The 17,319-nt window shown below is 37.0% G+C and overlaps 1 protein-coding gene and 1 pseudogene across 4 annotated transcripts in view; one reads left to right on the forward strand and one right to left on the reverse strand.

Moving 5' to 3' along the window:
- MTDH (metadherin) overlaps window positions 1–17,254 on the reverse strand; it is a 53,459-nt gene extending 36,205 nt beyond the window's left edge. For 2 of the 4 annotated variants that reach the window (XM_015592999.2, XM_015592998.2), the window contains exons 1-2: window positions 16,535–17,254; window positions 5,156–5,257 (exon numbers count right to left, since the gene is read on the reverse strand). In XM_015592999.2, the coding sequence (XP_015448485.1) occupies window positions 5,156–5,257; window positions 16,535–16,915 (483 nt within the window). In that variant the 5' untranslated portion in view covers window positions 16,916–17,254. The remainder of the gene's footprint in view (window positions 1–5,155; window positions 5,258–16,534) is intronic. The other 2 variants (XM_015593000.2, XM_006916663.3) reach the window with 1 other exon arrangement.
- Window positions 11,257–11,375, forward strand: LOC112483747 (annotated as a pseudogene).
- Window positions 17,255–17,319: the final 65 nt, after the last annotated feature.

The raw sequence follows: 17,319 nt of genomic DNA on the forward strand, positions 1-17,319 counted from the left end.
TCTTTCCCAGCTATGTTTCTCCCATTTCCAATAGCTTAAAAAATTAATTTCACTTGGAAATCCTATTCTCACCTCAATCTTAGCATGTTTAAAACCAAATTCACCATTTCACTGTATTTTGATTCTCTCTTGCCACTTACTGCCTGAAGCAACCATAGTATCATGGAAAAATGATGGTCTAGAGCAGAAGACCTGGTTCTGGTCTCAGTTCTGCTATTAGGAGTTTAGACACAAAGGTCTAGGAGCAGAAATGAGGATTCTCTGGAAAGATATTCCTTCTTTTATATAAAACTACTTTGTTTACCTTAAAAGGGAACCTTCAAAACCCAAGAAATCATGACACTATAGACTCTGTGGCACAAGGGAGCCTAAAAGGTCCAGAGTTCAAGACCTAGAGAATCAGACCACACCAAGGCACTCCATGTAACGAAACATTTTAATGAATCTGAAGGACTATATTAGGAGTTTGAAATAGGAGTTCAGGAAAAAGAGGTCATATGTAAATATTTTAGGCTTTGCAGACTATAAGGCCTCTGTCTCAAGCACTCAACTTTGCTGTTATAGTACAAAGCAGCCATAGACAATAAAAATATGTGTCTGTGTTCCAACAAAACTTTCAGATATAGAGCCAGAATGACCAGCAGATCATGGTTTGCTGGTTTTAAAACTATAGTTTCTAAAATGTATTAAGGAAGGTAAAACACAAGTACATGTGAACTCTCTGGGCATGAAGGCAGTCTCTATTTTGCTAAGAACTGCTATAGCTTATGCTTGTTTAAAAATCAGTGCTGCCTCAGAATAATTCTGTCTTTAGTCTTCTAAACACTGATCACTGCTAGAGCACTGGTTCTCAAATTTCTTGGTCATAGGCTATTCCTTTAGACTCTTAAAACACACTGAGGATGTCAAAGAGCCTTTGTTTATGTGGGTTATACCTGGTATCTATCATATTAAAAATTTAAACTACGATATTATTTAAATTTATATTAATTTCAAAACAATAAACTAATTATTGTATAATTATATCTACATAAAAATATTTTCCAAAACAAAAACATTTTAGTGAGAAGGGTGGCATATTTTACATCTGCAAATATCTTTGATGTGTGGCTTCATAAAAGACAGCTGGATTCACCTATCTGCTTTTGCATTCAATTTACTGATATTTTATGGAAGCACATAAAGAAAATCTGGCTACGTATACATAGATATGTAACTGGAAACAAAAGGAGTATTTTTAATAGTTTTTTCAGATAATTGTGATATTTGATATCACACAAACGATTAGTCGTTGCCAAGGGCTGAGGTAAGGAGAGCAGTGGGAATAAAGGGGAGTGAATGCTAGCTAATGGGCACAAGATTTCTTCCTGGGAAGAGAAAAATGCTAAAAAATTAGATTGTGGTGATGGTTATACAACTCCACAAATAGACTAAAATCATACACTTGAAGCAAATTTTATAACCATAAAATATTTCAAAATAAAGCTGTTTTAACTAAAAAGAAAGAAAACCAACGTGTCTAGAGCTTAAAGAGGGTAAGATTAGGAAAAGAGATTTGTGCCACAGGCAGGGGCTTTAGTTATGGTCAAGATTATGGAGTAAAAGCAATAGAAAGTTACGAAGGGTTTTAGGTTGAGGAAGAAAAAAACTATTACACTCAAACTTGTGAGTTGGTAGTTTATTAAAAATTGTTACAATGGGAATCTGAAACAGCATTAATGAACTTTCCATATTCTTTTACATTAAAATCCACTGGTCTACAATGTACTTTGAATGAATCTTTTACACTTGCTTGATTTTGTAATATGCAAGCATTAGTCTTTTGGAAAATATTGGTTCACTGAATCATACACATCTTCCAAAATGTTAAAACATTCCATTATATACAATTTATTTTTAAAAAAATCACATGTTAACATCACAACTGATTTCATCAGAAATTCTTTAAGCCCTGGGATGTTATCAAGCTCATGGTGGCAGATACAAATTTTCCAAATTCTGAATATCCATGAAGTGACAGGATCATCTTGATTATTTTGAGAAAATGTCTGCAAATACCGAAGTCTAAATAACCATGGCCTATCAGTTGATCTTTCAAATAAAAATGAAGTTACATAAAATAAGTGGCTAATCCAGCTTGCAATTCAATTGTGCAGGTGTTTTCCACAAGACAACCACTTTTCTTTGGTTATGTAGCATACTTTATACATAATTCCTATTTCAGTATAGAGAATAATTAAAAAGCATGTATTCAAAGGTAAAGATTTAATAAAATTAACAATTATTTTTACTGCTTCATCAAGGATATTCTTAAAGGAAACTAGCGTTCATTTCTTTATTATTATGATGAGTGGACTGTAATAAACAATACCATTACTAGTAGTTTGATGTGACTTCCTTGATTTCTGTTGAGTCAGCAGTTTTATCTACTATTGCTTTTGTAACATTAGTGCAAATGTCAACACAGTGAAAAGGGCAAATAATATCTTAGTTATTATAAAAATAGTTTTGTTTTCTGCAACCCCTCCTCAGGGGTCCATAGACCACACTTTAGAACTGCTGTCTCAGGGAAACTGAGGGAGCATTATTTACTAGCTATATGTTCTTGGGTAAGTCACTAAACTCTTTTTAATGAGCTATTATAAAATGTCTGTGTGTGTGTGCACATGTGTATTCACCCCTCTCCGAGCTGTTAATCATGATTAAGAGATGTGGGAGTATTCTGTATACTGTGTAGCATCATAAAAATGCTAAGAGCATACTAACACATAAAATAAATGATAACAGTATTTCGGTAGACATCACTGAAATCATCTGACTAATGTGATAGTGACCAAATTTTATACATTTGTTTCTGTTGTTTCTCCTACTAACAACCTTTATACTTTTATCTTAATTCAGACCCTTACAATCATAGATGCAAGACTTAACTATCAATCATAAGTGTTGCGCCAGGTTTTACATCCTAATACACCTACTCTATATCTAAGCTTTTAATCATATCTCAACCCCGCCTTGACCAGTCAAACTTGTCTAGGGCTTTCCCATGAGTATGTCTGAATATGTTCTTTTGTTTCAGCTGAATAATGTCTGATTGTGTCATATCCAAAACAAAACAAAATAAAAAAAAATTTATAGATTTATAACTCTTGTCACATCCAGTTTTTAGACAAAGTTTTATCTATGAGGCCTACTCAAGTGATAGGGCAAGGTATTCACTATCACAGCTTAGAGTGCAATTACTGTATGGGCAAACTGCAATTCTCAAAGTGTCTAAGATGTGGCTCTGAGAGGAAAACAAACGTACAAGAAAATAAGTTAAGGTGCATAAGTAGATCTAAGATATGTTTGTTTACAAAAGAAAGAAAAGAAGTCTAAAAATGTCACTTATTTAAAACACAAAAACACAGTGCAATAGTATAAAAAATTAACTGAAATCAGAGAGTCACCTGGATTGAACCAAGTTAAAAAGCATAAATTCAAGATGCAAGATGGCAAAAAGAAACACTAGCCATCAGCTGAAGCATTTATTCTTTGCAAAAAGTAAAATCAAACAGACAATAAACCGAAAGTAGAAGCTTTGTATTGAACAAGCAACAGCAACTTAAAGGAGGAGGGACTGTTAAGTGATTAACAACACCTGGGCTTTGGCATCACAATGAGCAGGGTTCAAATCCCAGTTCAGAAACTGTATGAAATTAGTGAAAACACAAAATCTGTCTATGCCTCAGAGCCCTTATCTGTAAAATGGGGCTATTACTGTCTGCCTGGCAGTATTTGAAAGGATCAGAAATGATACAGATAAGTAAAAGGCAGATTTTGAAGTGAGGATAAAGAAACGTGAATAAATATTCTATAAAGCCTTAAAGGTATACCTAGTAGGTGCTCAGTAAGTTGTCCCCACTAGCTATAGTAAATATATTTATATATATACTCATATCTCATCTTGCACAATGTCTGCCATATTATAGAGTACAAATGTCAATTATTATAATTATTTCCTTTCATAAGAAATTTCAGAATAATTGCAAACTTCAAACTGTGGTTTTACATCCTGATACATACACTATATATGATTAATCAATCAGAGATAAATGGAGTTTGTTAATTATTCCAGCTATACAATTCTTCTTTTCAGAAGAATTCAGAGTGGAAGCAGGACTAAGTATAAAATGCTCACGAATACAGAGAAAGCCCAGAAACAAGATGGGAAAAGTATACATCTATATTAAGCATATAAACTATTCATGGTATAAATTCACAATCCTTAAATTGTATGCTAACTTGTTAATACAAGTTACTTACTATTTATTTTTCTGCCAATTTCCCTGGGTTACAGGGGGAGAATTGATCTCACCACTTCTTCAGATATTTTGAATCTGCAAGCATTAAGAAACTGGAGCAACTATTTTATACCACTATTCTACAGAGCTGGAGCTGCTGCACTCTGGTTCCTAGAAATCCTTTACCTATCTGTGCTTGTTTTTGGTTTGTTTTTGTAAAAAGAAGTTATGCACGCAGAGGCATGGGGGGGAGAGTTGGGGGCAGAGTATTCAATGTACTAAAAAATGTTAAATAAAAAGTCCCTCTCCTACAACAGGTGGAAACACTGTTAACAGCTTCTTGTACATCTGCCTACTTTACAAATTAAATCAAACAAAAATGGGTCAGTTCTAACATTGGCAACTGAAAAATGATTAAAAGTTCGTGTTAGCTTGGGATAAGTTAAATGGGCTTATTTAAAAATTTAAAAATTTATAAGTGCATAGCCAAACCTTTTTGATAATGACCTGAGTATATTTTCTTTTGTTAAAAACAAAACAAAACAAACTTAAACTATGTCTATAAGTAGATGATTATGTCTTCATCATGACAGAAATTTATTTTAACACAATACCATAGGACAATTTTGCTAAGCTTTCTATGTCAGAAATGTACTATTAAGAAAGGTAATACAATTCTGTTTTCAAATAAGAGGTATGTTACACATCTGGAATCTTCACCACCCATCCGTCTGCTATGATTACTTGAGGTTTTCAATTTTCCTTAAATAGGGGGTATATGTACAATTTTGTGAAACAGAGAAGCATCATTTGTATATGTCGCTCTCTTTATTAAGAGCTTTGCATTTAATTTTATATGCTCCCAAACTTACCTTTTCATTTTTCTTTTCTGTCTCTAATGACTGCTTTGCTGTTACACTTCGAGGAGTTCGGACAACTTCCTCCTCAGCCACTTCAATGGTCCGTCCATTCGGCTGCACAGGCAACAAAAAAGAATCTTGTTATCAAATGGTTTGGCAGATCAAACCAAAGATTTGTACTCAGGAAACAGATTATACTACAAAAAGTTCTACCCCTGACCCAAATTAAAAAGGTTTTTGTACAGTCATGTTATCTAAAGTACTTGGACTCTTTATTATCCTAGTAATTGTTTTGTAATAAAGAAAATCTATAAATAAAATTCTGTACTACAAATGAAATTTTTTTATCTCACCCAGGTATCTCCCTCAAACAAACATACAAAAAATAATGGATTAGAAGCAAGAAAAAGGAGAACTAAACTGTATTTGCACTCTGACCAAAGTTAATGAACTTTTTCAGTCAAGGTCCAGGGAAAGCCATAGATGATGCAAATGAATGAGTGTGGCTGAGTTCCAATAAAACTTTACTTGCAAACACAGGTAAAGAACTAAATTTGGTTTCATGGACCACAGTTTGCTGGCCTCTATATTAGATAATCTCTAATGTCTCCTGTAATTCTATAATCTAATGGCTCTACTGTTCTGGGATTAAGAGGCTTTACAAACGACAGCCAGCCACGGCTTAAAAAAGGCTACCTCAGCTTTCCTAACATTCCTGAAATAAAATGATAGCACTTAGAGGTGTTCATGAGTAGAATTAAGCCTGTGAATCTCAAATTTGGTTTTTAATCATAATCACTAGTATTTTTTTTTTCTTTTAAAATAAGCACTTCTGAGTCACATCTCCAGAAATATATTTAGGTTCAGAGGTTTGAAGAGTGGGGCCCAGGTATCTGTATTCTAACCTCTTCTTTCTGGATCCTACTTCTTCTTTTACTAGCCTATTCTCCTCATATACAACACAGTAAGTCAGTAAATCAATATACTAGTTCCAATTGCTTTATTTCCAGTTCTTACAGAATAGACCTCCATCAGATTACTTATTACAGCAGAGCTATACTCATGAAAACAACACAAGTATTCAAAATTTCTATAGTGGACTTTATCTGTATTTGTTCAAAATTATCAGGGATGCAGTTGGATAAAGAAACCATTAATATTCTAAAACCCAATTTGTAGGTTTCCCAAAGATTTATGACAGAAAAATCAAAACAAAAACTGTCTTTTAGTTGATTAAATTCCTAATTAATCCAAATTTCATCTGCTGGGTCTCAAGCAACTTGTTAAAGTCAGACAGCTAATACCAAAATCAGGTCTCTTTATTTTTGTTTTGCTTTTCTTTCTTCTGTCCTGTTTTGCCACTTTAATGTTGCCTCTTATTATCTCTAAGTGTGGGGTGGGAAAGGGGAAGGCAGTGCGCAGCGAAAGGTTACTTTGGACTTGGGGTCATATCCACATTAGGAATATAAAACTTTGTTTAATTTTACTTTCCAATATCATCATCTTGTCAATTCTCATGATACTTCTTAGTTCATACTATCTTCTCTAGCCAAATTCACTTTTTCTGATTTCTTGTGGTCAGCCTCATTTTTCTAGTAAGTCATACCAACTGAAAAATCTTGCAGCTTCAATTCCAGTTTCCCAGCTCTTTAACTGGCAGCTCAGAAGGCTTACATCTGCCAAAAACTTCATTTAATCCCTTCAGGAAACTCCATCATGATCACTTATATATAATACATCCATTTTACTCATGTAAAGGACTGTACTGAGTCATTTAAATTCATCTACTAACTGCTAAAAATTGAGAAATTAAGTGGTTAAAAACTATCTAAAAATCTACTAGAAAATTCAATGCAATTCCTTTGAGACTATCTGCAAACACTGTTGAAACTGCCCCCTAAGCAAAAGATGAAACAATCTTTCCTTTTAAGCAAATATAAAGTCAGAATCCCTCAATCAGTGATCAACAGTGGGAACACTGTTTCCATTTCACAGGCTTTGAAATGATCAGCAAGCCAAAGGTGGTCAGACCATCCAACCTGTGCCAATTTTACTTCCTTCTTTGCAACATCAACTTATGTAAAGGCTTTAACTGTAGCTGTTCTTTCTGGTCTATACATATTTCTCAATTTTTCACTGACTCTTGAGTTTTATATAGCTCTCATGACTACTGGGATTCCATAAGTCATCAATAATTCCCCACAAATGCCTGCCTGATACCATGAAACAATAAACCTCCTATCACAAGAGTAAAGTCAACAGAATTCTTAGGTAGCAGGAAAAAAGAGTACATTTTGGTGGCTGTGTCTCTCCTACCCATCAGCAACACTAATCTGTCCTCTTATTCTGCCATTAGCTGGTCAACAAGGCCTGGTTCTGGAAAATTATTAACCATATTTAAAATAGCTAATCCCTAAATGAAAGCATATTATGTAGGTCTGCTCACATGAAAAGCGACTAATTGAAAACTAATACTTCAAATCCAATGTGACTGCCAATCGGAGTTTTTATGAAAGTATTATCTTCTCTGATCATGGAGCCTTAAAATATATGGTATATCTACAAAATAGCAATTACATGGGCCTCTCATTGTACCTTCATTTAAAATTCTCCAGAAAATTATGAGGTGCTCCCCCTCCAGGCCCAACTAAAGTTAATTTCATATATAACATACAATCTGTATTTTAAATTAGACTACCCAATAAAGTCCTTCAAATTTTGTGACAATTAACCAGTATCAGAAAAATGATATAATCATTTCTTATATGGATTCCTTGTAGGTAATGCCATGTCTGCATAACTATTATTATACTTTCTCCAAACTCCTATCTCAGGTCCTTTTTTAAAACGCATTCAAATAGTGTGTGTGTGTGTGTGTGTATGTGTGTGTGTGTTGGGAGGGTTAGTGATAAGCCAGAATGAAGACACATGGCTGACAATCAGGAAACTAAAATAGAGGGGGGCCATATACCAGGGGAGCAGGATCTTATTTAATTAACTCTTGATTTCAAGAAAATAAAATTATCCATGTAAGCCAATCTTCAATTTATTAATTCCTCATAATTCCATAAACGTTTATTAAGCATAAGCACTGGGCTAGAGACCTCAGGAACAAGGACATGCGAAAGAAATTTGCCCTCCAGAAGTTTCAAAGTTTAGAAGAAGAAATGCTTAAAAACAGACTTCAACTCCATTTGAGAAGCTTTTACATATTCGTTAAACTGATTCTAAACTGCAAAAGAACCTATGTCCAAGGTAAGCATATATAAGTTTTAACATTTGACGTCTAAAATGAAACCATTTAAATCCTATTTTCACTTAGTTATATAAATTTTATTTATAGCCACAAAATGTAAAAATCATGACTTAAAATGACTTGGAACTCCTTAAGTTTAGAAACTAGAAAGGCAGGCTACCAACTACCAAAAAACAAAAACAAAAACAAACAAACAAAAGGAATATGAAAAGACCATGGGCTTTGGAATTGCACAAATCTGAGATTAAGGCCAAACTTCTATATTTAATCACTGCAATTTTAAGCATTTTCTTTGATTTAACCTTTAATATCATCATTTGTGAATATGAAGAAAATACATACTTGTCTTTATATAGGTTTCTTGTTAAAATGATAGTAAATGAGAGAACACGTGAAAATATACTTCATTTGCTCAAGAAATAGTTTCTTCCCTTCAATATCCTTTCCTCTCCAAAGCTATGATAGCCCATATCCTCATCATCATGTTCCAGCATTCAAGATCTTTTCCCTATTACCATGCTTAAAATAAATGTTAAGTCCTGATGGTCAAGAGGGCCAAAAAAGTACATGTATCTGTTAGACCCAATGCTCCAGACACAAATTCTTTTGGGAAGTTAACAGAATACAAATGATAAGTAAATATAGCTTCTTGGAGGCTAGAAATAATCCAGGCTTGCTCTAGAGATAGCAATATAATGTTATCTTTCTTTTCTAAAACTGCTTGTAGTTTCATAATTTTCTAAGAAAATTACCTAATATTCACTTGTGTTCATTCACTCAATAATCAGTAAGTGAACACAGTAGAGTAATATGTAGAACCCTTAAAACCTCGCAAATGAGAAATAATCCCTGTCCTCAAGAAGCTTAGAACCTAGCAAAGAAAGAATACAGGTATACAACAGCACATGGCACATACTAAAATACAGACAAAAGGTATACCCTGTCCCCTGCCCGCTTCTCCCCACCCTACCCCTTAAATGGGATAGTAAGGGTTTTAAAGGCAAGCTGAGATCAGGGTTGAATCACCAAATGTGTGTCATCCTGGACAACAAGTTACTACTTCACAAGAGTCTCAATTTCCTTAGCACGAGTTATACTGAGTATACAGGAGGCATAAGTATATGTATTATGTCCAGCTAAAAAGACAAAAGGCTCAAGGTATTATAGAAATTCAAGAGACGTTATCTTTAGCTGACAGATCAGACTATTAGCCTTACAATAAAATAATTTCTGAGAATTTGCCATATGCCAAAAACCTTGTGATAGATGCTTTACATGCACTATCTCACTTAATGGAGAAGAGCCAGTCTTGGTAAGTGTCTCAGTTTTAGTTGTGAAAAGTTCTGATACAAATTCAAGCTAGAACAATTTCTTGTCATTTATTTGAAAACACAAACCATGTTTTTTTCCTCTGCCAAATACTGTGCACGTATCAATGACCTATACTAAACATACACATGAACAAAAGATTCAGTCATACAGTAATTTACCAACTTTTTAAATTCAACACTAAATTAAATTCTTAATACTGAGAGAACAATCTTACAGATGTGATCTATAATTCAAATTTGCAAGATCTTACTATATATCTTGAGATATTTCCTTTAGTGGTAAAGATCCTGTGCTTTCTAAACAGCTAGCCAAAAATTAAGCCCTTTTCAGGGATGCCAAAGTACCCACTGTTGACTGCATTAGAAATGCTCAGGGCTACTTTTTATAGAGGAGAGAGATAACACTCAATACCTGTCATATGGCCAAATTATGCTAAAGATTTCTGAAAAATTAAATACAACATTGGTTTTCAAGGTTTTACATCTGATAGGTACTGCAATAAGGACTACAGATGATACAGCAAGCACATAACCATGTTCTTCTTTCTTGGGTCCTGATGGATGCTTTTTGGAATATTGGCATTCTGTGGAATAGTCTGAAAACTACTAGCATAGTTGGAAAGAAAACAGAGTAAATTTTAAAACTGGTCAAATAACACCAATTCCTCATTAGGTCTCTTAATTTTGTTTGAGTAAAAATTTAAAAATATTTTCAAGGCCTGCACAACCTTGAGTAGTACATTAATCAATAATGTCGAAGCACAACAAAAACGAGTGTTCAGAGGGCTTATTACTATTCTTGGTAGCTAAGATGAGTGCAATTATTAAAGGTCTTTTCTGTCAAAACTGTTAAAGGTCTTCTGCCAGGCCTCTGGCAGAATAAAATGACAAGATGAAAAAGTCTTGTCATATAACCAAACAAATGGAGCCCAATTCTGGAGCTTTTGTAAAAGTCATTATAATTTTCAGCAGAAACTTGATTCTCCAATTAATTTTAAAAACAATAAAGAAAGTTGTAACTCACTGGGCAAACTGGATTTGTTCTCTGAATACAATGTAATATCCTGGAATGTGTTACTGAAACCAGAGAGGTAGAGTGGAAATAACAGTGAGTTCTTAGACTAGAAATTAGGATACTGTTTTGCTTTTGAAACTCTTTTGCTCTATGGCCTTGTATAAGTCACTTAATCTCTATGAATCTCAAGATTTCTTTTCTGTAAAATCAGAAATATTTGTTTTATCCAGGACTCTTAAATCAACTGATTCTTTTAAGACTTAAAACTAAAGGAGCTAGTGAGTTAAAGGTAAAAAGAAAACCCCGTAGGTGGTAATACAATTTACCTTTACTAATACCTGGGAGAATATGACAAAACCAGTACCTAAGAATAAAAGACATAATTTTATTGGCAATATCTTAAAAGACAAATTTATTTAGCGAAACAACAGATTATCCAATTAAACTGTGAGATGTCATTTTAGCTACTTTATTCAGCATTTAGTTCAACAATTATCAAAGGCTATTTGCCATCTACAGCCATGTCACCCTGAACAAGCTCAATCCCGTCTGATCTCGGAAGCTAAGCAGGGTCGGGCCTGGTTAGTACTTGGATGGGAGACCACCTAGGAAGACCAGGTGCTGTAGGCGTAAAAAATAAAAAATAAGGAATTGTAAGCTGACAAGGTCCTTGCAATCTATGAGGTCAATCAAGAATTGCCTCGCCTAAAAACAACAACAAAAAAACGCAAGGCTGTTTGCCATTATATATTAAGACTTATAATCCAGTGGAGGGAAAAGACCCCAAAATAGTAACTGGGTAAGTAAGCAAACGATTTACACACTATGGTAACTAAAATAAAGGAAACACATACAAGAGGTTGAGACAGAAAATAGAAGGGGATGCCTACTTCAAATAGGATGATTAGGAAAGGATTTTTTTGAGGAAAGTGAGATCTAAAGGCTGATTAGAACAGTGAGGACAAGACTGTTCTTATAATGCAAAAGCTATTGAAGTGTTGGTTTTTGACAAAATGTCAATTTGTTTTTAAGAAGACTCCTTATTAGGGTGTTGAGAAAGGACTGGAGGCAGTCAACAGAAGCTACTGCTATATCACTGAGCTAAGGTGACAGTAGAATGAGAGTAGTCAGATTGAATATATACTTTGGAGATAAAATTGATGGTACTTGCCGATGGATTAGATGAATTGAGGAAGATATGAAGTGAGAAAAAGGGAAGAATCAAGAACGACTCTTGGATTTCTGGCTTGAATAACTGAATTGATGGCAGTCATTTCACTTACAGAAATGGGCAAGACCAGGAGAAGGCAGAGAATTATGCGTTCTGTTTTGGAGATGTTAAAGTTTGAGACAAATGTCAGATTTCCAATAGGAGAAATCAAGTATACACCCACACATGAGGTTCGGATAGGAGAGGAATGGTCCAGTTATAGATAGACTAATATACAACTGATTCCCATTATTTGGGAATTCCAAATTGGCGAATTCACCTACTCACCAAAATTTCTAACCGCAAAATCAAAACTTGAGGTGCTTTCCTGATCATGTGTGGACGTGCACAGAGCTACAAAAAAGTCTTGAGCTGCCCTACAGGCATGTTCCCAGGCTACACTGTGCCTTCTTGTTTTAGCACTCATAAAAAATATAAAAAAGACTAGCTCTAGCTGAGGAGTTAGGGAAGAGGCTTTATAGTAGAGGTAGCACCACAGCTGGGCCTTGAAGGATAGGTAGAAATTGGTAGAGCTATACAAAGGACTTTTTGATAGGAAAAAAATATATATATGAATAGAGAGACACAGCAGTCTAGCAAATGGTAATGTCTTAGGGGTAATGGTAAGAGATAAACCTAAGATGAGGTTAGATCATGAAAAGGCTTGAAAGCCAGGTCACAGACTAGATTTTATTCAATAGGTGATAGGGAAACTACCGAAAAGATGAGAATGTGAAAGTCACATGATTACAGCTGGCCTTTGGAAGGTTTAACTGGCATGAGTAGGTGGAAAGAAGTGGCAACAAAGATACTGCAAATAGGCAAACCAGTTAGGATGCTGTTAGAATAGTCTTAAGCAAAAGGTATAATAAAGCCCAAAAGTAGGGCAGTGGCAGTGAAACTGCAACAGAAGCAATGACTACAAAAGACCCTGCATACTATTAGAATGATTTATTGGCTATAGAAAGGTAAACCTTACAAAATTTTGCCAGATGAGGCAAACACAGCCATCTTCTACTGCAAAAATAAAAAGGTGGCTCATATGGCTATTTACCAGGCATGAAAAACAGGAATAAGTTGTAGAATTATTTTGGTGGGACATCTTACCATATTATGCATTTAATAATTATTTATCCAGCACTGTGCAAGGTTATACAGTAGCACACAAGACAAAACACTACTCTTTTATTCATGGAGCTTATAGACAGACAACTACACCATGGCAAATGTTTATGAGAATTCCTGACACTAATAGAAAAATAGCTTGTTTACTAAAATGAGTTTTCTTAGATGCATGTAAGATAATGATTTCCCGAAATGTCAAGAACTAAGCCCAGTGAAAACTGCTACTCTCTTCACTTTTAAAAGGGGAATGAACTACAATTCATGTCCAAAAGACCTATGAAAAGATATTAGAAAATAAAAACCAAACTAATGTAAGAATTTCAAAAAACACTTATGAATAGGTTTTAAAAGCTAAATACCATTAACTCTAAAAACAAAAACAAGCTACTAGAAGCAAACTTTGAAAATTCGTGTTGCAAAATTTGGAATGATTTAAGAGAAGAAAACTAAAAATAATGGAATAAAAGGATAAAAATAAAACTGTAGTTTATATCACTGAATCCACTTGAATGACTATATCCTAAAATGTATATTAGAATGATGCTATTAAGGGATGAATTAAAAGATTAAACATGACTCTACTTAGAAATCTCTTATACTATGTTTCTTATGGCCTTATTCTAGTAAGTGATTTTCAAATTAACAGGCAAGGATTTACCAAGGGTGCTTGTTAAAAATGCAGATTCTCTGGGCTCAGTTTAGAGATTTTGAATTTATAGTATCTGTGGAGTGGCTCTGGAATCTACAAATTTTAATAAGCACTTGAGCAACTCTACTGCAACTAGTCAGGGATAACACTTTGAGTAATCCTGCAGTGTTTTAACTCAACTAAGATCTTCAATTCATAAACAAGATAAGCTAAACAGGACAAAATTAAATACCTTACTCAAGTTTACAGGTCCCCATTCTTGCTAGACTGAGAGTTAAGTCTCCTTCCCCAGGGACCTTTGCTGTTTCTTCAGCCTCTCTCACTATCCTGCTCCTACCCATTTTCAAAGCCAAATTCTGTGATTAGGTCTTTCATTGCCACACTGGGGTTACATTAACTCATTTTTTTTTGAGTATATCTTTTCCCACAACTGGAGTAAAAAGCTCCCTGGGGAGAAACTGAGCTTTTACTTTTATACTCCCCCTTCATAGTAAGACATGTATTCTTTTTCACTACCTTCAATTTGCCAGCTGTATCCTGCTTTTCTGCAGAGCTTATGAGTACTAAAAGTGTGTGTGTCGGGTAGGGGTGAGGGGAGGAGGTAGCTTATACTTCTTAGCCCTATATGCAGTGCCTGTGAGTTACACCTCACAATCAAATATGAACTAGTGGGTCACAAGAATCATTAAAGAAAGTCAGAATAGTTTGAGGGGTGTGTGTGGGGAGGGGGTACTGTAACGTAAGATGTATTTCTTATTGTAGGCTGCAGTCAAAAAAGTTTGAAAGCTGCAATGTTGATAACTTCTCCAACACATCTTCACTACAGATAGGCAAAGACCTTTTCTCACCCAAATAACATTTAGCCACTGGTTATTCTTCCCATTCTTCACTCCGCAAAGGTAATAAAAGATTTGTTTATTCATTCTACCCTTCCTTCACTCAAATGAAAAATGGAGAAGGGATAAGTCTAAAGTCTGATGAGCATGTCTCACAGTACAAGTTTCACCCGAGTCTGTGTTCTTCAGATGAGTCACCTAAGTGTTAAGATGCACTTCAGATGGGCTCTTAGAGCACCTGTCTCTTGACTCAAATCTATCTGAAATTTTAGGCATCCCAAAAAGGGCTTTGAAATTTTCACAATCCGCTTCATCCACACAGGGCTTAGACTTATTAATATATGTGGCTTATTGAAAAATATATTTTTATATTTTAGGCTTATTGAAAAATATATTTTTCAAGATCTCTTGTCCTCATCTTAAAGCCAGATTGTCTATTTTCATCATAATATTGCTTTCTAATAATCCTTGATGCTCTCTACAAATTTAAATATAGCTATATATGTTCCAAATCGGTACTATTTTCTCTTCTCTTAAGGTAGTATTCATATTGACAAAGTTGTACCCTTTCTAGGTTTTTTTTTTTTTTTGTATGTATGTATCCTTCATCCTCTTAATCAGCAGGCAAAATGTGAATACTTATCTAGGCCTAATAATGAAATGCACTGTGACGTGTCAAGTCTCGAATACAGCCTTATTCTTTGTATCCTTACCAACAATACTCTCATTACTTTAGTTTGAACTCAAATCCCATTTCCTCCAATAACTTTCTTAAATCTCTCCGACAGAATTATTCTCCCACCCTCCAAACCTCAACACTGCTCATACTTCTACAGCACCTATCGGTCTATGCACTATTAGAACAATTTATGAATCTGTCTCCTACCCTAGTCTCCACGACTGACTCTACTTCCTATGTGTATACCTCCTACTGCCCACCAAACACCAGAGTGAATTTCACATAGTAGGGCCTTGGCTATGTTTACTTCATTGCACTTAAAAGCTTAATTCTGAGGATATAAAAATAGGAGCTGTTTCTAGTTCTGCACACTTGCATACTCTATTTGCTTAAATGTAAAGTATTTTTAAAAATAAATAAAACTATTAAAGACATAATGTAAGAATCAAGGGGCAATAGCAATAAAGAAGGCAGAAATAAAACACGAGACATGATAAAACGGACATGATGCTCTCTGCATTTCCACACGTGGTCCAGTAAATCGGCACCTCAATCCCTCTCTTAGCCTGCACCATTCTGCCCTGTCATCCCTTTACTCTATTTCGAAACCTCCCACACTACTTCGCTGAACTTGCCTTAGCTCTCTCACAGGGACATGTACCACAAAGTATATTAGGCAACCGGTTCCCTCCTGCCTTGCTCCTGTTCCGGCCTTCCTTGCCACATTCACAGGAATAAGAGTGGGCAACCATTTCCCTTAAACAGTTCCAACTAAAATGGAAGCGCGTCTAGACCTGGGTACCTTTAATCCTCTGTAAGCCTCAGAGCTTTTAGGTCACCGTGTTTTCTCCAGAGGCTACCGTTTCAACGTGTCTTGATCTAGACATGTCTTCCAGGCGCAGTCCTTCCCTAACTTCCTACCACCACCTTAAGGTCCCATTACTCATGCTCCTTACTCCGTAGGCCTCAACGAGAGTTGGTATATTATTCCGGTGGTCAAGGTTCCCAAAAATGGGTTGACCTCTAGGCACTTTTATTTAAACATTCCCCAGACCGTCTAACTTCCTTCCTCGAAACTGATCCTACACTTCCCGAGTTCACACCATTCCCCCGAGTATCATGTCCACCGATCACCTCTTCCACCTGGGGAGTTCTGCGTCCCGGATCTCGACTAACCTCACTCTTCCTTTTCCATTCTCGAACGGGGGGACAAGGCTCGGCCACCCGCTCGATCGACAGTCTCCACGCCGGCCCCTCACCCTACTCTACTGCCGCTCCTCCCCTACTCACTTTGGGCTTCTCAGGTAACTTCTTGCGGTTCTTCTTCTTCTGCTCCTCACTCCTGAGATTCTTCAGCAAGGCTAGGTCGTCAGGGGCCGGGGCCGGCGCGGCTGCCGCCTCCTCCCGCTTTCGAGGTGGGCTCCTCCGCTTCTTGCGGGCGCCGGCGCAAGCCGCGGCCCAGCCGTAGCCCAGCAGGAAGAGCAGCAGCAGCCCGAGGGCGCCCGTGCCCACCAGAATCACCCAGCCCGGGTACCGCTTCGGCTCCAGCCCCAGGTCGAGGCCCAGCTCGGTGCGCAGAAAGCCTAGGCCGACAGAAAGCATTTCCCGCAGCCGGGCCGAGCCCTCCTCGGCCTGCTGGGCCAACTCGTCCTGCCAGCTCCGTGCAGCCATCTTCCCTCCCGTCAGAGGGAGCGATGACGCTGAGCAGAGACGCCGTGGAAGTCAAGGGAAGCAAGGAAGGGCCGGGCCGACGGCCTCAGGCCGAGCTCATCGCGGCCGCCCCTCGCGCAGAAGCCGGGGATCGGCCGCTGCCGTCGCCAGGAGGAGAGGGGGCTTCCAGTTCCCCCTCGTCAGCCTCACTCCGCTGCCGCCAGGAGGAGGGGGACAGCGGGAGGGAGTGTCTCCAGTGGCGGCCGCTAAGCGGCGTCTCGGCGCCAGCGCCAAGGCCCACTGTCCTCCCTCGGCGGAACAATGGCGGCTCCAGCCGGGATCCGAGCGGCGCGCGGGGACGCTCGTGGAGGGCCGCGGGTCACGTGGGAGCCAGTGGGCGGGGCGGGGCGGGGCGTCACGTGGGC

The sequence above is a fragment of the Pteropus alecto genome, unplaced genomic scaffold (assembly GCF_000325575.1).
Source record: "Pteropus alecto unplaced genomic scaffold, ASM32557v1 scaffold164, whole genome shotgun sequence".
Taxonomy (NCBI): Eukaryota; Metazoa; Chordata; class Mammalia; order Chiroptera; family Pteropodidae; genus Pteropus; species Pteropus alecto.